Below are 26,563 nucleotides of genomic sequence, written 5' to 3'. Positions count from 1 at the left end.
ACGAGGGAAGCTTTGATTTACAGAAATTGACCCAAAATCGCAAGCCCATACAACTCCAAAGCATCCATAATTGCGCGGACATGAGGTTGTTGACTACGAGGCATAAACAATGAATCATCTGCATAGGCCTGCCCAATGAAAATATGATCCGAGCATAATTGCAAGCCATGAAGACGCCAGTGGAGGTCAAATGATCAAGATGCATCAACAAAGGGTGAGTGACAATAGCATACAACAATGCACTAAGAGGGAAGCACTACCTCACAGAGCAGCCAAGGGGTCAGGATGCCATCAGCTCAACATCAAGGATCCGCGAAGAGGCACACGATGGGGCCAAACCCATGGCATCAACAAGTTCTTATTTAGATGAGGTCCAAGAGCTCAAAGGAAGCAAGAGGCGCTTAATAACCTAGGAAACTCTCGTATGATATAAATGCTTGAAAAATTATTCATAACCACATTCTTTATCCACAAAATCCCAATGATGAGCACAGGGCTACCATTTGTCCAGTTTCGGCTTATCCTTTTGTTGGATACATACACGAGCGTCACACAACACCATCATCTCAAATTCAAACAACAACCATGAGTCAATCATTAGTTGTAGCTTTTTTGAGAAACTTGTTTTGCAGCATCAACATCTCCCTGAAGCCAATGGATGTAATGTCTACCATAATCCTGATAGCGCATTGCACCCCCATTACAAGGCGATACCAATCAAGCAACATCAAGATCAAGATGCATGTGAGCAAGAAAGGGAGAAATAAGTGCAATTATCATGTCATGAAACACCTCATGAGTAAGATACACATTATTAATTTACAGGAAGTGCTTCCAAGCAAGAGATTGATCCCAAAGGGATTGCCCAAAGTGAAAGATCAACAAAACAAGGTGATAATCCGAGAGCTACAAGGTGCAATCAACCCTCATATCGCTGCAAGTTGAGCACATACCAACGATCCAACCATTCACAATAAGAGGAATGAGTAGCATGTTGAAATGTAAACCATAGGACAATTGAATGCAAACACCACCACAAATCAAGCATCTGGGCGGAGCAAAAAGAGTATCCCATGCTTGCCTCTCTTCAAGTAACAAGTGGAAACTGCATGCGCGTGCCCTCGGCCTTGCACTAGTGCACCTCCTTACTGGCCTACTGAACTACGCATTATTGCTTAACTGCAAGTTTTGCAACCTGGAGGATCTGCATGTCCTACGCGAGTGCACGTGGAGCCCTCGCCACCGCCAGCAACCTTGGCACACCTCTATGCGCGTGCGTGTGTGCCCCACACTTGTTTTAGTAGAGTAGTTCTATGTACATAAGGCTCATAAAGCCATATACGCAAAGCTTAGATCACTTTGTAATTTACCACACTTATGTTAAAAGATTCTTCAAGTTTTATAAGACCATTGTTCGCACAAGAAAGTGCTACCCACAAATTTGAGCCACATGAGATCCTCACATATAAGTGGAATTTTTTGTCTTTTCTATATCTTCCAAGCAACCAAGAATTGCTGCGAAATGTGACTTTGAAGAGTTTGAGATTCACAAAGTTAGCTAATAATTTGGCAATGGCTTTTGCCTTCTTTTAGGGGATTTTTGAAAAGGGGAAGTTTCTTTTAGATCACCGTCGAAGTCATATGGTGTGCTTTCTCTTCAATCAATTACGTGGAGGCATCACTACAAACAGATGAACATTGTAGAAAATCTTGTTGGATGTCGATCCAAGCATGTATCTAACGAGGATTAACACCTTGCGAACAAGGGGGAGAATTGTATGCATACTTGCCACTGATTAAAAAGACTATAGAAGAATAAGCGAGAGAAGACAGTCAGACTGGAGATAGAAAGAGAAGGATCGAGGTGCAGGAGAGCTCAGCTCGAGTAGGTATGTAAGCCTACCCTACATCCTCATCATCATCATCATCAGCATCACTTAAAACAAATCTCAAAACATATGGTGTAGGGAAAGGACACCGAGTGTCCTTTCCTTGAAATCAGGTGGCGACCGGCGGAGGCCGGGAGCCATGGGGGAGCGCTGATTTTAAGGAAAGGACACTCAATGTCCTTTCCCGGCCGTCAAATGTCTAGGGCGAGGGGGGCCAGAGAGTGACAACAATCAAAGCAAATTCCCTGTAGCGACACTGACCCGAAGCAAATTCCAGCTTCAGACAGTGATGCATGGGCTTCCGTGTGCTGATGTGTCGATGCAGTGGCTTGCGTTCCAGGTGCTGATTTGGCAAGCATCGAAGCATGCAGGTCTCATATTACGCATTTTAATTGCCACTAAATAGACTGCCCAGATTGGCCGCCCCCCTCCCCTGGAATTTGACGGGGACGGGTACAATCACATGAGGGCTAATGATGTGTAAACTGGAGAAAGTATACAATGGTGATCATCCCATGAACTCACAGAGAGAAATGAAATGAAATGTTATATTAAACGTCTTCAAAAGGCCAAAATAACCTGAGAGAGAGAGAGAGAGAGAGAGAGAGAGAGAGAGAGAGAGAGCTGACAAATGTATACCTTGAAGAGCAAAACTGAATGACTAAATGTTTCTCAGACAACAGATTTTTCACCCATTCACGACAGTGAAACCATGTTTCATCGCCAGCTCCCAAGATTCATCCATAAGCCTTTGAGAGATATCACCTCCAAAGTCATGATAACGCAAACCCTCACGAGCATGTACCATAGCTGCAGCATAGCTCGCCCTTACAACATTCCTTGGCAAAATATCCTGCTCTCAGCACAAAAATCACGTCAGACCATGGCTTGCCAAAACATTTTCCCTAACCAAAGAAATAAGGGCACACATAAAACTCTTTAGGTCAAGCTTTGAATCATTTGCCGGTATTCACACTACAACTTGTAAAGTGTTAACTTTTGCAGGTTTTCTTCAAGGCAAACTCAGAATCTAGCTGAGATTTTGCAATTCTAGCCGGTTAAAAATACACTAAACCCCCTTTTTTGCAAACACAGCATCAGACCCCATATTAATAAAATTCACTTGTTCGACGACGAGCACATTTGTACATCGCTGGTTCAGTCGCAAAAGCATCCCTTGTTTGACAAAACATGATCCTCATCCATTTCTTTACAGTTGAGATCATACTTGTTACTTCGCTGGACACCCCACACTAAGGCATTGGCTATGACTAGGGCACCTTAAGGTTGATATCAGCTCATCACTTAGAGATCAAAGCCTATACTACCTCATCAAGGTATAAATGCTGACTCACATATAGATTCTGATGGTGTGATATCCGTTCATCACTTGAGGGTCAAAGCCTATATCTCTCGAATGAAGATTTTAACAGCCACTTTGTTGTTGGCACAAAATATGGACAAAAGTCTAATCATTAAGAGAACAGCGATAACTAAGTGGAAAACTTCCTTACCTCGCAAGCATTGATGTTTTGTGCATCCTTAGGCAGCTTCAAGCTAGGAATAGTGCCATAAACACAATCTTTTCTGCATTCTTTGATAGGAAACACATCAAAGGGGTAAAAATAAGCCCCTCTTGGAGCCAATTGTTGAACTTCATGCCCTACTTGCTCCCCAACAAGCCATACCTGCATATTGAAAAAAAAAGACATTGATAAGAAGCATTCATCCATTCGAGAAAAGGGGAACGCATGACTTCACTCCAAACGTACACTGGCTCACTTATGCTTTTTTCTCGACTGCCCCACATTACATCTTGATTCCCTACTCACCAGTCTCACCGTCTCTGCCCAATAACAGGCCTACTAGCTCAGCAGGAGCCTTATACAATAGATTACCTTTTGTGTCCCTAAGCTAGCACGCACGCACACAACACAGCACACAGAATTATGACATTCACACCTTGCAACTACTGCCAGCATCATAATTCGTGGCATGGACAAGATTGTCTTGAAACTCCAATGGAACACAATTGCGCAGGTTCATTGCATGCTCCTTAGAAGGCAAGAGTACCTGGGCACAAGACATTTGATTCACAAAACAGGTTAAATTACTACTGAGCCTTTGGAATGTGATAAGCATAAGAACTCTGAAAGTTGAGAAAGAATGCAGAGAAAAGCCGTGCCCTGGTACAACGCTCAAACAAAGCAGGACTTCACTTTTTATGGAGCAAATCCCTTGGTGTGAATCAAGAGAAATAGAAAACTTGAGTAGATTCCAAAAGTGATCTCTCTGGAGTCTAAACAGGTGACAAATATGAAATTTCTGATCATAACGTAAAAATAGAGGGGTTGAAGCTTACCAAGACTCTAAAGCCACGCTTGCACAAGTAGATTGATATGGCACTCCCAGCCCTTGATTGTGCAGAAGTAATAAATACATTGAGTTCTTTTCGGTGGTTGGCTTCTACCTTCTTGGCCACAATAGCTGCTGCCAAGGTTTCCCCTGTGACTATGGCCATACCCACACCGTTCTTGCACAGAAACACCTCATCTAGCTCTGTTTGGTAGCCCTGAGACACATCCTGCACCACATTAGTCCAATCACACAATTGTGATGACGAATCCCTATCTGTATTATACAAGCACCTGACACAAAAGCCCCTCCCATGGCCATGGCAAACAAAACCTCTCTTTTGTTAGAACATACGGCCCTTACAAAACGTGCACACATACTTGGGCACCAATAATCATAAAAAATTGTCAGCTCCTCAAAAAATTGCTGTGCTTCTTTCTGCTCTTTCCATATATTTTGACACATATGCATGATGAAAGCTTGCCAAAAGGCTCTCAGACGTATCTCTTTCAAATCCATTATTCTGCTTTAAAAAACAACGAACCTGCATCATAGGGATGTCCTTGTTTTTCATTGTTCTCTTTCAGTGTGTGCATGCATATGTTTAGGGGCTGGGGAAAAGCGGGCCACACAATAGAAAGGAAAAAAAAGGAAGATTTTGATGGAACTGATGGTCTGTGAGGAAAACCTATGTAGAATCTTTGTCAATCTCATAGAACAGCGGTAAAGTGAGCACCTGAAAATGAGGACTGCATATATTGCATATGATAAGTCTTTCATTATACTTCATATGACTAGTATTCTGTTGTCCTTAAGGCTTATACTTCCCATATTAGTACTTGCAGCAAATTGTAGATGAAAAATTGCATCATGCATCTAACAGTAACTAGAGAGAATAGGTACCAAAAGCTCCGATAACATGCCATACATTAAGGCCCAAGGAGATTTAGAGTTAAGGAGGGTAGATCAGTGTGCCATTCATGGTAATGGAATGCTTGGAGTGGTTAGTGTAGGGCTGGAGAGAGCAAAATAGGTTGATTGTTGCACACCAAAAAGAGATTACAAAGAGCTGCTTATATGTAAGCTAGTCACATGATGCTTATTTGTTGCACATGCTATACACACACACACACACAAGTTACTTGCTTACACACACCTCTTGCCTTCATAGAGGACACACATGCTCCACATGACTTCTAAACTAGGGGATTTTCTTATGGGCGTGAGGTGCGACAAAATCCACAACCCCAACAACCCTTCCCTTGTGGGTTTTGTAATGTAGCACTCATACAGAACATTCTCCCCTCAAAACACAATAGGGGGTAGGTACGCAAGTTTGCCTCCCCTTGACAGAGGATGTAGGCACACAAACCTTCCTTGAAACAAAATAGGGTATGAAACACAAGATCCCCAAACACAAGGTGAGATCACACAAATCCTCCGCTACAACACAAATGAGGGTATAAGGAATACACAAACTAAGCACTTCACATATACAGAAGGTTATTTTCTCGGTTGGAGGATTTTCTCCCCCGCACAAAACCAAAGTTGTTGTCTTTGCCATGTCGGTTGATTGTTGTTGATGTTGCGCCCTTGTTGTTGATGATGTTTGTCGTTTCTTGATGTCGTTTTGATATTAGTTGATATTCATAAATTGTTGTGGCTTGAAATGTGGGTTTGAGTAAGAGAGGCATATCATATATTTCAAAGTTGTGAAAAGTGCACATGAAGGTGTTATCAATATGCCCATAGTTTGCCCTTGAGTAAGGTCTTACTATCTAAAAGATAGTAGTGTCTCGTCCTCATACAAGGATGGGTGTAGACGACAAAGCATGGTTACGTACATATTTTACGATGTGTGACGCATGGTGCTTCGCTAAGACACTTTTGCTCCAAAAATAAACACTCCTTTTTAGTCCGCATAGGCCTTAGCTTCGGAGAAAAACCCTTTCTAGGGGGGACAAAGAATTTCTATGTGCCAAAAATCTGTGCCTGTCTGCAGGTTTTGTAAATAACAGACAGCTAGCACTTTCACTTGATACTTTTCCCCGTACCTTGTTCAGCAATCCCAAAGCAAAAACTTTTGCTCCTGCCTGTTGAGCTTGCAAAATGCATTCGTGAATCCAGCCACTGATTTTTTCTGCCTCAGAACTCAAAGAATACTGCAAAGATAAAATCTTGAAGAGTTTTAAACAGTGCATGCTATTTGAGTAGATAAAGGCATTTTCCATTGTTCATTAAATTTATTAAACCTTGCATAAATGGAATTTCAGAAAGTCTTTAAAACATATTTGGCTAAAATATCAGGTATCAAACCTGGAAGCTGATGCGTGGAATGACCCACGTTTGGAGCTCCAGCATATTCCCAATAAAGTGAGAGGCGGCTGCAAAAGGCTTGGCAAACAGCCATGCCAGTAGCACAAGAGGAAGCCCTATGGGCCACATCATCCACATGTACCACTTCTTTGAGTAGGGTTGGGCAGCAAATGTCTGAAACCCAAAATGAAGATGAAAAACTGACAGCAAGTCCGTTGCATGTGTCAGATATACGCAATCCACATTCCTATTATGGCCTGCACATCAATTACAATGGTCTCAAGCTATATTAAGTCTTCATGTTTTGGGAGGGAGATTTCAACAATTACACAAACACATATTCTGAAAGTGAAAGCTTGGTATAGAGAAAATATTGCTAAAAGAACCTCAATGCATTAATGCATTGTATTCTTGGGATATAAAAGACACCGTTGAAAGAACCTCAATGTTATTTATGCATGTATTCCTGTTCTCAAGTGTTGCACAACAATGTGAGCATTCTCACAGTACTTTATAAAAAGCCTTGCCAACCTGGGCTAGCATCCCTTGGTCATTGTTAGCAGAGAAAGCTGAGTAGTGCTTTATATCATCACATCCCGTTTCAGATTAAATGAAGCTGAGTGTCAACGAGTACACTACTCGTCCCTTAGCTTCAGAGAAGCCAACTTCCCCCTATAAAAGCATCTTAAGGGGTTATTCCTAGATAAATCTACGAAGTTGCCCGAGTTCACCTTTGTGTAAATTATGTACACTCTTGATAGTCATTCAGAAGACAATACAAGCCTCTGCTCAATCGTGCCTGGGATAAACAGTGAGTGTGGAGCTACATATTAATAAACCATGCCGGAAAACTCCACCTCTTAAAGTTACAAATTCTAGCTCCAATTAGTTAACAAGGACTCCAAGACTCACAGTAAAAAACAGACACCCATTGCTAGTGGCGCCTTTAGAAGTCAATTCTAGATCTATTCATGGTGGCTCAGCCATGAGTAGTCACCTTGAAAGGCTGTATAAAAGTTTCCTCCCATTGTTTACTCCATGAACCAAGTCTGAGTAGTGGTTAACGTTTTGAGAAGAAATGGAATAGGAGATTATGTCACATCATCGAGCAGCATTTGACTACATGAAATAAAAAGCATAAATTCCATGATTTTTTTACTTACCCTTTCTCACTTCTTGGTGGAGGCTATCTGTAGTAGCATCAACAGTACCATATAAATGATCATACAGAGGCATGAAGAGCGAGAAGTTAGTGTGCACTTTGGTGTGGTGCAAAGAATGGTACCTGAACAGCCAAAATATTGAGCTTAGTAAGCTGCTCCTGTTAAACAGGTAGATACATACAAGCCTGCAATAAGATGCATGTGACTGCAAGAAAATGTAGAATTGGGAGAAAAAACTGTGATTTCTTTTCATTTGCAGCATATTTTGCTTCATTCTACAGGACACAAAAAAGAAACAAATCACAAAATGTCAGACAGAATGAGAAAAAAAAGATTATTTAAATACAATGTGTTACAGAATGAGAACAAGACCCCAATTTGGGCACACACATGCAATTCTGTTGTCACTATCACACCTGTTTTAATCCCTCTCAAAAGATTACTTCCAAGGTGCATTGCAAGTACTGAATAAAAATCCGAACAAATCTGAGTAGTGAAAGGAGTACAAAAGTGAAAGAGAACTTACGTTGGACTGTAGATGAAGTACTTCAAGATTGGAAAGTTGCTAAATACCCAGGTAGGAATGAATTCGAAATTGCAATGCCCCCAAGAGTTCATGAAATCAATGAACATCACGTACATATAGAAGACTCCGATGGAGGAATGGCCAAGAAATATAGTAGCCAAGAATGGTAATGCAAACAACACATTGTAGAACATGTGCTCCAAAAAGGGATGATTGCTAGCTGTGCAGAAAAAATCAAAAAGACACCCAGTCAATGCATGTGATGGAAATCAAGTTCAGTTGATTGCAGTCTTTGCTTGAAAAGCATGCTCAGTTTATTATCAAAACAATCGGACTGTAGTGAGAAGCAGCAGGTATTTAAGTTTAGACATACAAAACAATCATTTACTTCAATTAACCGCATTTGATTCTAGGCCTACACAGCCTGCGTGCACATAATGTGCATGAGTGCATATAATAGCCAATCACTCCTCTCAAATTTCCAAAGCTTATTTGTACTGACCAGTTATTTTCAAAACCAGCTCCCCTTGCAATTGCCACACTTCTCTTATAAACAGCAATGAACCACCCTTTTCTTATTTCAAAAAATTGTAAGTGTGATGTGAGGCTTACGATCGGGCACAACAATGGGAAACCAGCTCAGGGGCTTGTCTATAAGACTAGGCAGAAAGGTTGAGTGGAGTGTAAGGTTTTTTTTCCCTAAGCCCTCTCATTGACTCTGGAACACATAAGAATACCTCTTCTCCTTCCAAGAAGGTAATTTGACGATGTTTCTTATCAGCATACTTCTTGTATCGGTCTTGTGCTTATCGAACATTTTGAAGAGCAATTTTTAAACATACTTTTAGTATTGGTCTTGTGCTTGTCGAACATTTTGACGAGCAATTTTCAGCATATCCATATGGTCTAGGATAAAGTCCTTGACTTGTTGAATTTTCTCAGTAGCCAACTCAAATGTAATTAGTGACCACTGACTCTCTGTTGAACCCACTTACAGCCCGCCACAACTCGCCATTGAATCTCTCTCGCCATTGAGTCAAAAAACATACATAAACATGAAAGGATTAAAACGAGTCGTCACATGCTTTGCACTATTATAAACAAACTCCAAAATAGAAAGATAATCTTTCCAATTGAATTGCTTCTTGCTAACGTATGTTTATAGCATATCCTCTAGGCTCTAGCACTTGAAATCAGCACGCTAAGTCTGCCCACCTGTCTCTGGATGATCTGCAATAGTGATATTGGACTGTGTTCTCAACCGCTTAAACATAGCCCTCCAAAAGTGACTATTAAACTTGGGATCGCGATCACTCACAATGTCAATGGGCAATCCATATAATCTGTACAGACTGTCCACAAACAACTTGGCTAGCTCTGGAGTCTTAATAGTGGACACTTATAAAGTTTAGTCAACCTGTCGGTAATCACCCATACCAAACCATGTCCTTGTTTGGTGGTTGGTAGACCCACTATGAAATCCATCTTTCTCATTTACCATTGGGATCTCCCAAGGATCCAAGAGACCTTTTGCCTTCAGGCGCTCTGCTTTATTAACTTGATATTTTTGGCAATGCAAGACATAGTCTTGAACATACCCATGTAAACCTGGCTAGTAGAATAGTCGTCATACAAGTGCATAATTTTTCTTTATGTCTGGGTGCCTTGCACTAGGACTGTCATGACATTTATTGTCAGGTGCAGCAGAAGTGATTAAGGATTTTGCTTGGATCTAGTACTCCGCACACAAACACAAGGGACACTTTACTTCACTTGAAAGAACTGAATTTAACTGAAAGAAAGAGAGACGAGAGAGAAAAGTGACGACACGAGGATGTAGGGTCCCAACCCTCAAGGGCCCTGTTGCTAGAGCAAGTACTTTCTTTATTCTTGCACAATGCTACTACAATGACTAAGTGTTGAGATGCCGATGCTAATGGATATTGATGCTACTAATGCTGGATATTGGGTACTAAGATACTAAAGGGGTACTGTTTGAAGACGATGATGTCGATGATGAGTGCTGATGGTCTATGTCGACAACGAGGATGTCGACGACGGGTACTGCTGGTCTATGTCGAAGACGAGGAGGTCTTTCTCCGCATCCAAAGCACTTTCCTTCACTGATGTAGCGAGCTCTCTCCTGAGGAGTGAGAAAACGCTAGTCATGGGCTCCCAAAAACGCTAGGCATGCTGATGACAAAAACGCCAGGTGCTGTGGGATGCTGCGGGAGATCTGATGCAAAAACGCTATCTGCTAGGACGTGCTAGCGAGGGTGTGATGATGCAAAACGCCAGACTAAGATGCTTTCCAAAAACGCTAGTGGAAGGGGGATCTGCTGCTTGGAGGGAAGGTCCATCAAGGCTTGGCCGTACTGAGAAGTTGCCTGCTGAGCTTGGCTCCTGTTGCCTCTTCTGCCATTTAGTGCTAACTTTGATTTGCTTATATATTTTCTTACCCAAATTGGCCTACCTACTTTTGTTGAAAAATCACTTAAATTAATAAGTGAAAAATGCCAAAAATAGGTAAAATAGGCAACATGCACTGGAAAATTCCCCTGAAGGATTCTGATGGATTCTGATGGGAATGCTTATGATCATGCTGTGTGCAACCAGAGGATATGCATCTACACTAAGTGACTGAGTATGCACGGTCTACGAATAGACTCACAAAAGTGCCAGATCACTTCTAATCTAGACTGACTGGACTGACTAAACCCTGATCATGCTGTAGCTTGTCCACGGACACATAGGGTTGGATGTCACGTGACACGAAGTAGGCCGAGGCGGGCCGTACTCCTTGCCTGATCTTTGTTGTGATCCCTTCCCACATCTCCGAATGCAAAGGGAGTCGACTGATCTTTGCCCGAAGCCATAGGTGCCACGGAGAAAAAAAGGGATCGGATTTTCCGTAGAAGAGAAATTGGCCGTGTTCTAATATTACTGTAACAGACTTGGACACTCCAAGTCGAGAATCTACCGCGATAGCACAAATAACCACTTCAAAACAGTTCATAGTTCACAATCGATTCGACACTGGCCCGGCAGAGTTCCGTGCCTAGAGATATTGGCCCCAAAGACTGGCGTCCCTTTGAACAAGAGTGCGGCAGGCGCTCACACTCAGACTCTACGTCCAGATTCTCTGAATTGTGAGTGGCCTACCTACATATTTAAAGAGATTACAAAGGGATGCTAAAAGCAGAGCCCAAAAGCTGAAAATCAAAAGCCCAAATAAAGCAAAGGCTTCTTGCTATTCACTCTCAAGTTCTCTCTCTCTCTTGAGCCTAAAATAAAGCAAAAGAGTTCTCTCTTTCAATTTGTGTACAATAAAGCCAGTAAATAGCGTAGGAAAAAGCTCAAAAATCTGCCGCAAAAGCTGCCTGCCAGCTGTACGGTCTTCCGTGAAATGCGCCGCAAAATCCGGCCTTGATTGCCACACCAGCATGCTGCGCAAAATTCTGATGTCCACTTTCAACAACCTGCATTCCCCGGCTTGTCCATGCCGGTATGTGTACACATGGGCAGCCACGTCACAGAGTTGTGACAGATAGTGCGATAATTCCCAAGCTCCATAGGGTCTCCTGACTTGAAGATAGACACAATAGTGGATAAGCTCCAAGTATCAAGCAGGCCTATGCAGATGGCACAGTTGAACATCACTGCTAGAAGCTCTACGAGTAAATCCCTAGCATGTAGAGAGAGAGAGAGAGAGAGAGAGAGAGAGAGAGAAAGAGAGAGAGAGAGAAGAAGAAGAAGAAGAGAATTTTAACGTAGTAGGGAACTATCCCAAGAGACCTTAAAGATCTATCCGACAAGGAGAGTTGAACTCAGACATGTTATTCAAGAGGGAAATGGATTTCAAGGCTAATTTGAATGCTTCCCAAGTTGCCCCATGCTCATTTCTAATTCCCCTTACATGCTCTTTGATCTCGGGAACCACACCTAGTTCAAAACTATGCACCATCTCTGCTTCGGGCACTCGATCAAGCTCCATCTCCTTTACATATCCACAAAGATACTTTGTTACATCTTTACATTTAAATTGGTCCATTTTCTTCAGCACAGATTGAAGCGCTTTAGTTGAGGAAAGCTCCGCTGCTGCATAAACACCGCAACAGCTTGAAACATTTGCATTGTGACAGGATCAAACCGAACCCCCTATTTCTCTTGTTGCTCCATAGCTTTAAATCTTTGTTTTGATACCTTCAATGAAGCTTTTGAACCCTCACCCTAGCCTACTTCGCGTCGGGTTCACCAAACTTGTGTCAAGAAGTGCGGAGTGCAGCTAGGAAAGCGTCGGGCCTCTAACTGTGAGAGCTCGAAGCAAAATCGAGCAAGTCGTAGAAAATTTGAGGCTAAAACCACACTCAAAAAGAACAATACTCCAGCCATGAGAGCTTCTCTTTGAAAAAGAACCAAGATCAACTCAAAACACTTGTGTGTGTGATGATTTGGTGTAGCCTCACTGCCAATTACACAATTGCAATGCTCTTTCGCCCTGATAAAAACCCTACACAAACGCTTCAATTCTCCGTCGTAGCCATTTCATGGAAGCTTCAAAACTTCATTATACATTCCCAAGTAGTTATTTGAAGAGGGAAACCCTAATTGGTGGCCTCACAGCCTCGAATACAAGGTTGGAACAGCACAGGACTCCACTAGCATACCTTAGGTGCCAGCTTTGTATCCCTTCATAGAGAGGCTTATAGTGCTGATCTTCCTCCTCTAAAATGCTCCCTCACTTCTCACAGTCACGGCACCGTGAGTGGTGTGGCATTTTGAGCCATTTTTAACCAATTTTGGGTCTTTTTTTACCATTTTATAACCATTTTTTGTCGTTTTCAGCCCAAAAATGCCCTTTTTTGCTCGTAAAAATCCCAAATGAGCTGGAAAAAATCTGTAAAATTGTGGAAAATTTCCATTGGGCTTAAATTTCATCTTGAACCTCATTTTTACACTTGGCAAGCACTTTGGACGCATCTTTTACGCTCGCACATGAAACCTGCTATTTTTTGCAGAGATCGCCCGCATTGAACTTTCTAGGCAAAATGAGCATGCCACTTCGATACACTTGACATTTGTACATTTCTAAAGAAAAATAGGCACATATTTATGTGAAAAAGCATGCCATAGTGCCACGTAGAGGGCCTCGCTGTCCCCACAAGGTATATACAAAGTTACAACCGTCGCATCTATTTTCGCATAAATCACACCTTGTACATCATAGCATTTGGTCCCACATAGCAAAAGCATAGAGAGTGAGGTAGATAATTTAGTTTCACATTATGCACGTGCCACGGCACGACAACGCAGATTTCATCATCTGCATTTTCAGCGTATCGTCGTCGCATCGTCGTCGTCGCCGTCGTCGCCGTCGTCACCGACATAGAGTCAGAATTCAGCAGATAAAGATTTATAGATTTCAGCCTTAGCATTTTCAGATTTCAGTCCGTCTCGTCGTCGTCCTCATCGTCGTCGACATCGTCGGCAAGTCCAAGCATTGTAGAGATTTGTGCAATCATAAGTAGACCGCTCTAGCCATAGAGACTGGGGCCTTCGGAGGAGGGTTTGACAACATTCTGGTCTCGTATTCTTCTCTCTCTATCTCTCAGTCTCATTACCTTCATTCACAGTGTTCACCACTTTGTTTGTGTCCATTGCACTCTCTCACTAAAGGAACGGAAGGCTCTCCCTTCCGTAAGTAAAAGGAACCCTTGAGCACAGTTTGGAGCACTCATCTTTCGCTAAGTTCAACATTTACTTCCGCGGGACCTTACATTGGTATCAAAGCTTTGGCAGTGTTCTGTATTACTCAAGGAAAGAACCACAAAATTATTATTTTTTTGCTTGTTGCGGTCGCACGTAACCGAAGTCCTCTTGGGCGTATCAATTCCTAATAGTGTTTTTTAAGAGTGACATGAAACCCAAGAAAGAAGGGCTTGTCCAGCCTCTCCTTGTGCCTCTTTTCACTCATCAAGAGCCGACCGTGTACTTAGTGGCCGGCCAATCGACATGAGGTGGGAAAAAGCACCCTTGGTGGGAGCGCAAGGCCGCCAAGGGGTGCGCCCGCGGAAAAGAGCAGAACTCGGGTGAAGGAGAAGGTCCTTCTCTAACACAGATTGCAAGCAAAAGAAGAATCTCAAGACCCTCAAGAACCCAAGACCCGCAAGAACCCTAGTTCCTCGTGAACTTAAGAACACAAGACCACAAGAACCAACAAGGACCCACGACTTCAGTGGATGGTCATCACTCGAAGCGGAATGGATACTTCGCTTGGAGGTGATGGAGGCAAAAAGAAGAATTTTCCCACCAGGAGGTTTTTCTGACCCTCCCCCTTCCCCATCTACGCCAAGGATTGCACTAACTCCTATGGAGGCTTTCGACAAGGAGCTAGAAAGCGCCGAGAGTATGGCAGCCATAGAGCGTAGATAAGAAGAAAGAATGGCAGCCATAGAGCATGAGCATGAGCACGAGAACAAAGAAAGAGAAGTAAAATTTGATCGCGAGAACAAAGCAAGACAAGCAAAATTTCATCGCGAGAACAAAGCAAGAAAAGAAAAGAGCGACCTACTCATGAAAGAGTTCTTTCGACTTTTTTCTATTGTTCAGGCGCAGTTTGCACAGAATCAGGAAAAGGAGACTCTCTCAGTCTCTTCTTCTCCAAAGCATGAGACACAAGATTTGCATGATGATAAGCCTAATAATGATGAGCATGATGATTTGAATGACACTGACAAGCATGATGAATTGCATGACAATGACAAGCATGATGCTTTGCATGATGATCAAGTTGTGATTTCTCATAAGCATGATGATTTGCATGATCAAGATTTGATTTCCACAAGCATGATGATTTGCAAGATAAAGATGATGTGATTGTTCACAAGGATGATGTGTTAATTGATACTTTTTCTAGTGAAGCTAGCCTCATTGCAGATTCGATCAGTCAACACGAAGAATCAATCTTGGCTTTTGAGTCGAGGTCCACAGAACCCCCACAGGAAGATTCGATAGATCCCGAAAATCCGATCTTGGCTCTCGAGCCTCGGTCCCAAGAACCCTCTCAAGAAGTATTATGTGTTCGAATGATTAGTCAGCACGCATTGTTCGAATGTTTCATTCACGATCGTTTCCTGTATTTTAATCAGCGTGTTTATGTTGTCCCTTTTCATAGGCATATACGTTGAGCACATTTCACTCATGAATGAGCACAGATATATGCGGATTATTCATGAAAAACTGAAAAGTATGCATTCAAGGAAGTCACATTCCATGTCTCTTCCTTGGCACGACACAGTTGTAGTGTTAGGTGCAGCGGAATGATTGTTTGCGCTTTGCTCAAGATGAGTGCTCCGAACTATGCTCAAGGATTCCTTTTAGCTCTTATGGAGGGGAGAGCCTTCCGTTCTTAATGGAAAGTGCTATGATCACAACAAAGTGAATGGACACTGTGCGTGCGAGTGTATGAGACTGAGAGATAGAGAGAGAAGAGAGATACGACACCAGAGACGTAAAACCCTCCTCCGAAGGCCCCACTCTCGTCGATGAGAGTGGTCTACTTATGATTGCACAAAGTGGTACAATGACGATGCAATGGACTGATGCAATTTGGGACTATGTCGATGACGACGACGGTGATGATGACAACGACTTTAGGGCTGAAATCTGTGGTCTTCTACTGCTGTCCAAAAACGCTATGGGCTGAAATCTGCAAATCTTCTATCTGCTGAATTCTGACTCTATGTCGGTGACGATGTCGATGACAACGATGCGACGATGATGCGCTGAAAACGCAGATGCAACGGGATGAAACTGTAAACCTTGCGGAAACTGACCGTGCAACGAGGAACTGCTGCAGGAAGGTGAGATCTGTGAGGTTTGGGACTTGATCTGCGATGTCTAACTGCTGAAAACTGAAAACGCTGATGGTACTTGACTTTCCGTCGCGATGAAGGTGCAAAACGCCGGGGCTGATCTGCAACCAAAAACGCTAGGGGCTGAAATTGGTCTTTCTGTCGCCGTGGTTCTACAAATGCAAAAACGCTAGGCTGATCTGCTGTGGTCTTGTCGCTAGGGATCTGCAAGAGCAAAACACTGGCTGATCTGTGGTGTCTTGTCCAAAAACGCTCGGCTGTTACTTGGGAGCAAAAACGCTAGGTCACTTGGGGGGTTCTGCTGGGGTTCTGCCGAGAAGGTGCCTGTTGAGCATGTGCTCCTGTTGCCTCTTTTGCCATTTAGTGCTAACTTGGGTTTGCTTATATATTAACTTAGCAAAATTTCCCTAGTACTTTTGTTAAAAAGTCACTTAAATATAATAAGTGAAAATTGTCAAAAATAGGGAAAATAGGCTAAATGCACTGGAAAATTCCCCTGACTGAATCTGATGGATTCTGAAGGGAATGTTGATGATCATGATGTGTGCAACCAGAGGATATGCATCTACATTAAGTGACTGGGCATGCACGGTCTACGAATAGACTCACAAAAGTGCCAGATCACTTCTAATCTAGACTGACTGGACTGACTGAACCCTGATCATGCTGTAGCTTGTCCACGGACACATAGGGTTGGGATGTGTCACGTGACATGTAGAAAGAGCACAAGAAAGTATGGGCATTTCCGTTGTGAATTGCCACAGTTGATTGATTTAGATGCGCAAGACAAGATTCGATCTCATTGTTTGCGTGTGTGTGGTGAACGGTTTGGCACTCCGTCTATTTGTTCATGTACATTGCATACACAGTCTTTTCGAAAGACGAGATTTCTTCCAGTCACCTTACATGGAATAGGTATGTTCATGTTTTTGTGTTGGAAGTGGTTTCAGGAATTTTCAACCTTGGAGATTCTTGAAGAAGATGGACCTACGTCCATAGACAAAGTTAAAGCATTGAAGGAGCTACAGAAGCCTTTGTGTCACTTTCGACGCGGCCCAAAGAAGCAAGCATTACATACCTTTCTGAAGTTCAAGTATCGTACAACCCACGCATCAAAGTGGGCCGACGAAGAGTCCTTTCCAAGATTCCAGACCCTGTTGGCGATCTCCCTCGACGCCATACATTTCGGTACCAGTACCTCACTTTGAAAAGGAGGGGAATCGGGATGTCACATGATACATCTAACCCTATGTGCACGTGGACAAGCTACTTCATGATCAGGGTTCAATTCAGTTCAGTCAGTCTAGAATAGGAAGTGATCAGGCACTTTTGTGAGTCTGTTCGCAGACCGTGCATGTCCAAACACTTAGAATAGATGCATATCCTCTGGTTGCACACAGCATGATCATCAATTTCCATCAGGAGCATTTTTATAGTGCATAGACCTATTTTCCCTATTTTTGACATTTTTCACTTATTATTTTTAAGTGACTTTTGTTAGAAAGTAGGTAGGGCAAATTTATTAAGTTTGTATAAATAGAAACCTAGCGATAGAACTTTCTCATAGAAGAGGCAGCAGGAGCACTTGCTCAACAGGCACCTTCTCAACAAGACCCCCAGCAAGGCCTAGCGTTTTTGCAACACAGCATCAACATTGGCGTTTTTGCACAGCAGATCAGCAGCGGCGACCACAACAGATCAGCAGCGGCGACCACAACAGACAGCAGATCCACTAACAGTAGCAGATTCTACAGCAGTTAACAAATTTCCACCGCAACAGAAGATTTTTAGCGTTTTTGCATCTGCAAGGCACCTCAGCGTTTTTGCAAACCTTCGCGACAAAATCAGCCCTAGACTCAGCATTTTCCGTTTTCAGCAGTCAGTACCCGCAGTAGAACCCCCGAACCTCGCAGATCTCACCTTCCTGCAGCAAATCCTCACCGCACGGGCAGATCTCGCGAAGTTTGCAGTTTCAGCCCAGAAAACGCAGATTTCAGCATCTGCGTTTTCAACGCGTCGTCGTCGCATCGTCGTCACCGACATAGAGTCAAAATTCAGCGGATAAAGATTTACAGATTTCAGCCTTAGCATTTTCAGATTTCAGCCCGTCTCGTCGTCGTCCTCATCGTCGTCGACATTGTCGGCAAGTCCAAGCATTGTAGAGATTTGTGCAATCGTAAGTAGACCGCTCTCGCCATAGAGATTGGGGCCTTCGGAGGAGGGTTTGACAACATTCTGGTGTCGTATTCTTCTCTCTCTATCTCTCAGTCTCAGTACCTTCATTCACAGTGTTCACCACTTTGTGTGTGTCCATTGCACTCTCTCATTAAAGGAACGGAAGGCTCTCCCTTCCTTAAGTAAAAGGAACCCTTGAGCACAGTTCGGAGCACTCATCTTGAGCAAAGTTCAACATTCACTTCTGTTGCACCTTACATCACAGCTATATTGGTGAGACATGGGAGATGCCTTGTGCAGACTCTCACCATGGAGGACATTGACATGATCATGAAAATGACCGATGTGAGCCATCTCTTGATTCTGATACACATATCCACCATTTTGTATCTGTTCTTTGAGATACACAACCACCCTTTTTGTGTATGTACCTCTCAGGCTCTGATACCCACCATTTAAGCTCTTTCAATGTTTCTATTTACTTACTGTTTATGCAGAGCTTGTATCAAATTCACCATGAATAAGACGTCATTTTCTCTTGGTTGCTAACCATCAACAAAAATCTCATACAATAATGGTTATACAATTTCTTGCAACTAGTCATAAGTAATGTTGCGTTACGGCCATTCATGGTTCATAGAATCAGAAGGCATACTTATCAATTATGCTATTCATGAATAACTTTGTCCCGTGGAGTTAATAGGGAGGATAAGCAAAACGTTGTCTATTGGAGCCACCACCGGAGAGAGGATGTAACTCTTTACATTCAACTCATGAGAGGTAATAAATCTCCTTGCGTCATAAAAAGGATGACAAGAGATTCGTAGACGGAATATCCCTAAGACCATCCTAGAACTAATATTTGTGGTGCGGCATCCTATGAAGTCAATTGGAGCATTGTAATTAGGGAAGCTCAGCTACGCCACCCAGAGCTATTGTGTCGTATCATATGGGTTACTTTGAGCATCAAGACAAGATATTCAACCATCTGAAATGGGTATTTCTGATGTGTCATGGGGTGTGTACCTTAGAACACATAGCATACCTCAGTATGAGTATTATTGGTGCCGCAGCACGGAGGCAAGGATATCTCACATGAAGAGTAGAAATCAAATATGTAGAAGCCGCACACTAAGGACAAGCACGTGACTGAAGATGGGTTCTCGAATTACGAAAAGGCATACGCTTTTTCCGAAAAGAAACCTAAGCATGCATGGCATTCAAGCAAGAGACTACATGTTGGAACGCTTGGACTGTTGTGTGTAAGCATGTGTCAAAAAAAAAATGTATCCATACCTCACCAAAAAAACGGGAAAAAAAGGAAAACAATACAATTATATTCACATTTGCAAAAGCCCATTGTGGCCTACAGCCAAGTTTGTCTACAGCCCTTAGAAGATCTATGAGAAAGTAAAGCTAGTGATTGAACAAAATGGCACAAAAAAGGTTGAATATGGCTGATTACAGGCTAGAATTTCCACTACGTGAGCAAACTGATTCATACCATGTAAGCTGTGATGAAAAAGGTGTTTGAAATCTTCTTCCTTGAAGACTTAAAACTTTAACCCCCTAATTTTTGCAATTTTCTCGTATTTGGTGCCCAAACGAAGCTGTGAATTAGAGACAAGCCACTTGAAAAGTCTCTTGGAAAGTCAACCCTACCATAAGAAAAATCTTAAGAGTTTGCTTTTAAAAGTTTTTAAATTATATCTTTCAAAATGTTCGCATAAATAAACTTTTCATGGACACTTTAAATTGAATGCAAAAGTTCAATTTCTCTATATTAAGAGGGTCTGACCATCTAAATCCCAAGCCTTCTCAAACTTTCCTTGTAAATATCCACAATATCTAAATAGTCATATAGAGTAGGTTTACCCTATCTAGTTCATTTTATATATGTCTATAGGCCATTGCTTTCATTAAAATATAGTCTTAAGTTGTAGCAGCAATGATAGAAAACTTACATGTGATAGGCTGGGTGACAAAGGATGAGTGATGATGTTGATGATAACGGGTGAAAAGGAAATGATGATGCAATGCTCGATGTCCCCAATAGTAAATCCACTCAATAGGACCTATGTGCATCATCACGACAATGGGTACGCCCCACCAGTCCCATGCTGGCAATCCTTCCTTGGGTAAGAATACTCCAGCTCCTGACCAGATTAGGTATGAAGTCACTATCATCATGCTCTCCCTGTGTGTCACAAAAACAAGATAGCAATTTTTCAAAACCCTTGTTGAAATCTTAACAGTTGCTTTTCCCTCATAAATTACTTAAAGGTTCTCAGGAATCCAACAGCTCTTTTATGGAAACTGCATAGACGCAAAAAGGTACTGATGCAGGACGTGAGGCTACACTTATATTTCAGTACGCATAGGCTTAAGACAGCATTGTATAGAATAGACTTGCATGGACAGAAAGTTCTAAACCATCTCTCCTTATGAATCAAACCCACTTCCTAACTATGACCAGCTTAGGCTGTGTACCAATCCTTGAGTCAAACCTTCTACATAGATATTTTTCATTCCATATGTAATATGACAAGCATCTTGGCACAATGGCAAGAAAGTACCAGGTGGCCTCATGGTCAATTTGCTCGAACTTGATTCCCTTTGTCACAATTTGGTACTTCCGAGAAAAATAGGGGAGTCGAGACACACTGCCCCACAGTTGGAACAAGAGGTACCTCAAAATAACGCCTATTAGCAAATGGAAGCATATGTTTTCGAGATGTGAGCATCCTACGATCCCCCATTGGTACCAGGCCCTTGCCGCCAATGGCACATACATAAGATACTACAAACACAGACCAACAAATTAGGCACTTGAAACTCTCAATATCCTTACATGTTCAAAAAGCACACATTCAAAATAAACATCAGCTCAATTCACACACATTCAAATGCACGTTAATTGAATCCAATTCATTCAAAACCCACGGGAATGATTACTTAGAACTCTTTCTGACACAAGCAGCTCTTGCAAGAATCCACACCTAAGCACATGCTTGCGTACAAAGCTGAATACTCGTTAGGTCTGTTAATGCCCTGCTACGTGTGGACAGGGTAGGATTAACGAACTTGATATTGGTAAGCACATTGCAAATCACAATAGCATATGTACATACAGAAAAGATTAACTAAATAACTAGCCAAAGAGCAGTAAGTTGGAGGTCTAAAATGTTACACGATTAGTGATCGAAAGGCATCAGCATACGTGCAAAATGGCAAGCCTCTCTCTCTCTCTCTCTCTCTCTCTCTCTCTCTCTCTCTCTCAAGTACAAACAGACAGATGCTTTCAGAATCAACCTTAAAACTTCCCCAGCTCTCCCATGGAAAATCATACAGAAAACCAGGTGCGCATGCCATTGTGGATGCGTGATTGTGCTTCTGGGTGGGTGTGTGTGTGTGTGTGTGTGTGTGTGTGTGTGTGTGTGTGTGAATGTGCGTGAGAGAGAGAGAGAGAGAGAGAGAAGCTTGGAGGAACCTCTGAGGGAAACAAAGGTGGTCATTAATTTGTCGATGCCTCCGGGGAGGATATAAAAGCGCTGAGTCCCTTGTGTCATTGAGGGCAGACGAAAGCCAATGAAACTTGCGGTACATGGAGAAAGCCATGAAAGCAGACAATACACTCCATTGTACAGCGGGCTGCAGAACTGGAAGAATAGTGAAGGCGCGTGACAACTAAGTTAAGTAACCATAAGTTCCAATGCAGAGTCGGGTCTCCATCAGCTCCAGCCTCCAAGGCCCTTCATTCTCCATCAGCATCATCATCCACGTCCAAAAGGCGTTTTTTGTTTGGATGCTCCGTTCTCTCGCTTTCAACGTGGGGCCTTCTCTCTACGTGGACCAATCACAGACGGAAGTCCAGCTTCGGATAGTAAGCAGCCCTCAGCACTAAAGGGCTCGGGAGATTAATTGAAGCTCAAGCGGTGGGATCCATGGCAGCGAAGTTCGGACACGAAGTTCAAGACGCGCGTAGCCGTAAGATGCTGGGGTAAACTAGGACACCAAAAGATAAACTTGGATAAGCAAGGGGAGATGTCCACGTTTATTTATCATTTGCCGGTTTGCTCATATGTCAACTTCCTCGTTGCGGGCGTAGCGGTTAGCGCATTGGGCTCTCACGATGGTGGCGAGGGTTCGAGTCTCCATGCCCACCATGGGCGCCCAATTTTTTCCACCCTCAATCCCCCTCGAGATTCCCCCTTTCGACCTGCGCCGCCGATCCCATCTCTTTCTACCCGTGTCCTTTAGTGCCGTGGGTAAGCAGCAGTGGTAACGTGGCATCAGTGATCACCTTCGGTTGTAGCCCTGTCAGAGTACAGCGTAGTAGGTAGGTAGGTGGCCACCGTTGTACAATTGTACTCACAACTCCACAATCCCAAGGCGAAAGTTCTTAGGGCCTGGCCACGCGAGACATAGTTATCAGCAGTAGATAACTATGCCGAATTATGCATATTAGGCATACCGTAAACAATGCCTTGTTACGATCACACACATTGGCAGAGCGAAGTGGCAATGTTGCAACACACTTGTTGTAGCTTTTGTATTATTTTTATACGCCCTTTCTCTGATGCGCAATAACTGAAGTCTCTTCAAGCAGCTACTAGTTCAACTATGTCAAAATCAGCATAGTATTTTTTTGGCTTTTTAAAAGAAACCCTTAGTGTTGTGTTGGTTTAGGGAGACTCTTTTCATTTCACATCCTAACATGACTTAAACTTACCATTCATTTCACATCCTAACATGTCTTTATTTTTCTTGAATTCTATTGTTTTTAAAGTGAAGCTTCACCTTGCATAAATTTTAGTAAATTTTACACACGCATGTTTTTTTTTTTTGCATTCTAATATTTTAGAATGCTAAAGTGAAGCTTCACTTTGCATAATTCTAATAAATTCTATACACACACATATTCTTTTCATTCACCTTTCATTTCACAACTTCACATGGCTTTACATCTCTTGCATTTTATAGCTTGATTTTAGTCAGTGTTAATGTTCGAGAAAGTCTTTTCTATTAAGCGGTTGCTGATCGAGTATCTTCTTCACAAAGAAGAAAATCAGAAATACTAGCAGTAATTTTGAGATTTGCGATGACTTTCTCACATATTTCATCGGTTTTTCTTCTGTTTACCATGGTTTGCAGTTAGCTAGTCTCGATTTTCAATCGGCTCAAGACTAAACTGAGGCAAATCCTTTCCCAAACACTAATACCAGTTTAATTCAACCTAACAATTTTATTACTTTCTTATTGTTTTTGAAAGCCGTCGTTACCCTTTCACTTGTTTTTAAGAAATTGAAGAGTGTTCAAAAGGGAAATCGGCATAGTTCTTTTTTTTAGAAACTAAAGTATATTCAAAAAGGAAAAAGGTTACAAAGTCCCCTACGGAAGGACAGGGGACCATTTAGCTCTCTAGGGAATGCCCCATTTGTGATTGAGTTTGTTGACTAGATTAGGATACATCTTGACAGCACCAGCTTTGTATAGATAACTGTGTAGACAGATCTATGAGATAGAAACATATTGCCCCTTGGCACATTGATGCAGCCTACTTTTGAAGATCTGACATCTCTCAAGTATCAATCATGCACATCCCTGAGAGATAGTGAACTTGTGAGGTAGAAACAAATTCCCCTTAGCACATTGTTGCGGCCTACTTTTGATAACTAACATCTCTCAGTATCAATCATGCACATCCCTAAGAGATACTGAACTTTTGAATGAGCCCCTATGCAATAAGGAAAACCCCATCCTTGTATATGTATTTCCAACACCTAATGCCTGCTTTGAAGCATTCGTGGGCCCTCCTAAAGAGTTGTCACCCCTCTAAGAGTCCAAACCATCCAAACCAGATAGAATCTTGTAACCAAAAGTGATGAGAAAATCTCAAAGCTTCTAGAGGAGAACAGCAGGCCTTTTGACTATTCCAAACATTCCAAAACCTACAAATAAGAGCAGACGCTCTAGCGGTGAAATTAGCACTTGAGGTTAATAATTCATGAAGTGAGAGATCTGACCAAGCCCTATAACCCTCCAAGTGGAACTCTTTTGTTCTTCTTTTGATCAACAATGCCCATAAATCACAGAAGGAAGCGGCCATCATAATCAATTTACTGGCTAGCTTGGCAGCTAGGTGTTGAACATTAAGAATGTAAAGTCCTCCTTGTTCTTTAGGGCCGCAACATACTTTCCAAGAAAATTTTGTTACTCTGTTCAATTCTTCCGATCCACCCCATATGAATATTCTTGCCAAGGAGAAAACTTTGTTGAGCTGATACCGAGAGGGGTACTAGCAAGATAAGAAGAAAACTAAAGTAGAAAGTAAAGTAAAGGTTCAAAACAAATATACTGAAAGGGTACTAGCAAGATAAGAAGAAAACTAAAGTAGAAAGTAAAGTAAAGGTTCAAAACAAATACTCTAGCAGACAAATTAGGTTGATGATTTTGCCAAAGAAAGAGCTTTTTCTTGAACCTTTCCAAAACCCCTATCCCATCTTTGATTGAAAGGAACATTAAATCCCACATGAATACATGACAACCTGAAAATTTGGCCTTCTTCTATTTGCTTGCAACCTGCCTGGATTATCACTATCGGGCAGGTTCCCTTAAAAATTATGTATCTTGTTTTAGCATGATCAATAACAGAGCCACTGGCAAGACAATAAGTGTTAAGGCAAGCCCAAAAGTTCTAGGGATGGTTATGCAGTGAGCTCAACAGAGCGAGCTTTTTTTTTTCCCCTATCCCACCACCACTACCTCCCATTTCCGCCCCTTAGCACCCATCACCACCACCATCCTAGCCTGCATTGGTGGTTAGTGGTTCTAGCTTATTACCACCATGTGTTGCCCCTACTCCTACCACCACCGCCCATTGCCGCCCCTCCCTCTAGTGGAGTAGCCAAAGACCTCCTCTCTCTCACACACACTATCTCTCTATCTTCTTGACTCTCCCTCTCTATATATCTTTCACTATCTCTCTCTCTCTCTCTCTCTCTCTCTCTCTCTCTCTCTCTCTAAAGAAAAAAAAAGGCATTAGTAATTTCGCTAGTGCTTCGGTTTTTTTTAAATCAAACCCCTCGCCCTTCCCCCTCTCATGATCCCTCCAACCCGTTTCCTCTCTCTCTCTCTCTCTCTCTCTCTCTCTCTCTCTCTCTCTCTCTCTCTCTAACCCTCCCATCCCCCTGCTCTCATTCCACCCCCCCCCCCTCTCTCTCTCTCTCCACCCGCCTCTCCCTCTTTCCTCTCTTTGGCCCCCACCACTTTCTCTCCGCCTGCCCCTCCCTCTTCCCTCTCTTTGGTCCTTTCCCTTCCCTCTCTCTCTCTCTCTCTCTCTCTCTCTCTCTCTCTCTCTCTCTCTCTCTATGTGTGTGTGTGTGTGTGTGTGTGGTGCCTTGCCACCGCTCTCTTCATCCCATGTTCCCTTTCTCTCTCTCTGCCTCCCACCACACCGTCCCTCGAGTCAATAACAAAATTGAATGAAGCATTATATTTAAAAAAACTGGAATTAAATGTTATATTAAGCATTTTCAAATGCTAATTTGACCTATGAGACCAAACTAATGCAATCTTGGTGGACCTAACACAATGTTTAGTTACAAAATAAAATGAGAGAGAGAGAGAGAGAGAGAGAGAGAGGATGACCGGCGCGCGAGGGGGGGGCGGTGGACAAAAATTGTGAGAGGGAGAGAGTGGAGAGTTTTTTTTTTTAAAAAGAGGGCAAGAGGGTGAGTGCAAAGCTTAACCAAAAGAAAAAAAAAAACCTCCCAAAAGCCCCCTTTCACTCCCTCTCTTTTCCTCTTTTTTTTAATTTTAAAAAAGACTCCACTCTCTCTCTCTCTCACACACACACACATACACACACACATAACAATTCTTGAGTTCAACTCTCGTCGGATAGATCTTTGAGGTCTCTTGTGATAGTTTCCCACGATGTTAAAAATTCTCTTCTTCTTCTTCTTCTTCTTCTTCTCTCTCTCTCTCTCTCTCTCTCTCTCTCTCTCTCTCTCTCTCTCTCTCAGATCCCTCTCCTACCTTCCTCTTTTTGTATGCCTCCCCCACCCCCATCTCTCTCTCTCTCTCTCTCTCTCTCTCTCTCTCTCTCTCTCCCGCCCGATCGGGTCCTCTCCCCCTCTCACTATCGATGTCTCTCCTTGCTCTCCCTCTCTCTCCCTCTTTCACAAAAAAACAAGAGGCACAAGTGATATTGCATGGTGGCAAGGGTGGGGACACACACACACACACACACACACACACACA

General features: G+C 42.6%; 1 protein-coding gene across 3 annotated transcripts; it reads right to left on the bottom strand.

Moving 5' to 3' along the window:
• Positions 1-2,288: 2,288 nt before the first annotated feature.
• On the bottom strand, positions 2,289-22,047 carry LOC147433229 (very-long-chain aldehyde decarbonylase GL1-4-like). Of its 3 annotated transcripts, none has more exons than XM_086492862.1 (11): positions 21,789-22,047; positions 20,875-21,098; positions 20,263-20,495; positions 8,250-8,469; positions 7,724-7,845; positions 6,561-6,817; positions 6,299-6,406; positions 4,252-4,473; positions 3,852-3,962; positions 3,404-3,577; positions 2,289-2,742 (listed from the first exon to the last, which is right to left on the bottom strand). In XM_086492862.1, the coding sequence occupies exons 2-11, from the start codon at positions 21,090-21,092 to the stop codon at positions 2,578-2,580; spliced, it is 1,830 nt and encodes a 609-aa protein (XP_086348988.1). In that variant the 5' UTR covers positions 21,093-21,098; positions 21,789-22,047; the 3' UTR covers positions 2,289-2,577. The 3 variants fall into 3 exon arrangements, with proteins under 3 accessions (XP_086348988.1, XP_086348986.1, XP_086348987.1); XM_086492860.1 differs by lacking the exon at positions 21,789-22,047 and adding an exon at positions 21,611-21,782; XM_086492861.1 differs by lacking the exon at positions 21,789-22,047 and adding an exon at positions 21,611-21,782 and having other exon boundaries at positions 4,252-4,461.
• Between the last annotated feature and the right edge of the window lie 4,516 nt (positions 22,048-26,563).

Source organism: Adiantum capillus-veneris, chromosome 20 (assembly GCF_014529385.1).
Source record: "Adiantum capillus-veneris isolate H3 chromosome 20, ASM1452938v2, whole genome shotgun sequence".
NCBI classification, from domain to species: domain Eukaryota; kingdom Viridiplantae; phylum Streptophyta; class Polypodiopsida; order Polypodiales; family Pteridaceae; genus Adiantum; species Adiantum capillus-veneris.
Note: the sequence above shows the minus strand (reverse complement) of the source record. Positions and strands in the feature narration are given on the sequence as shown.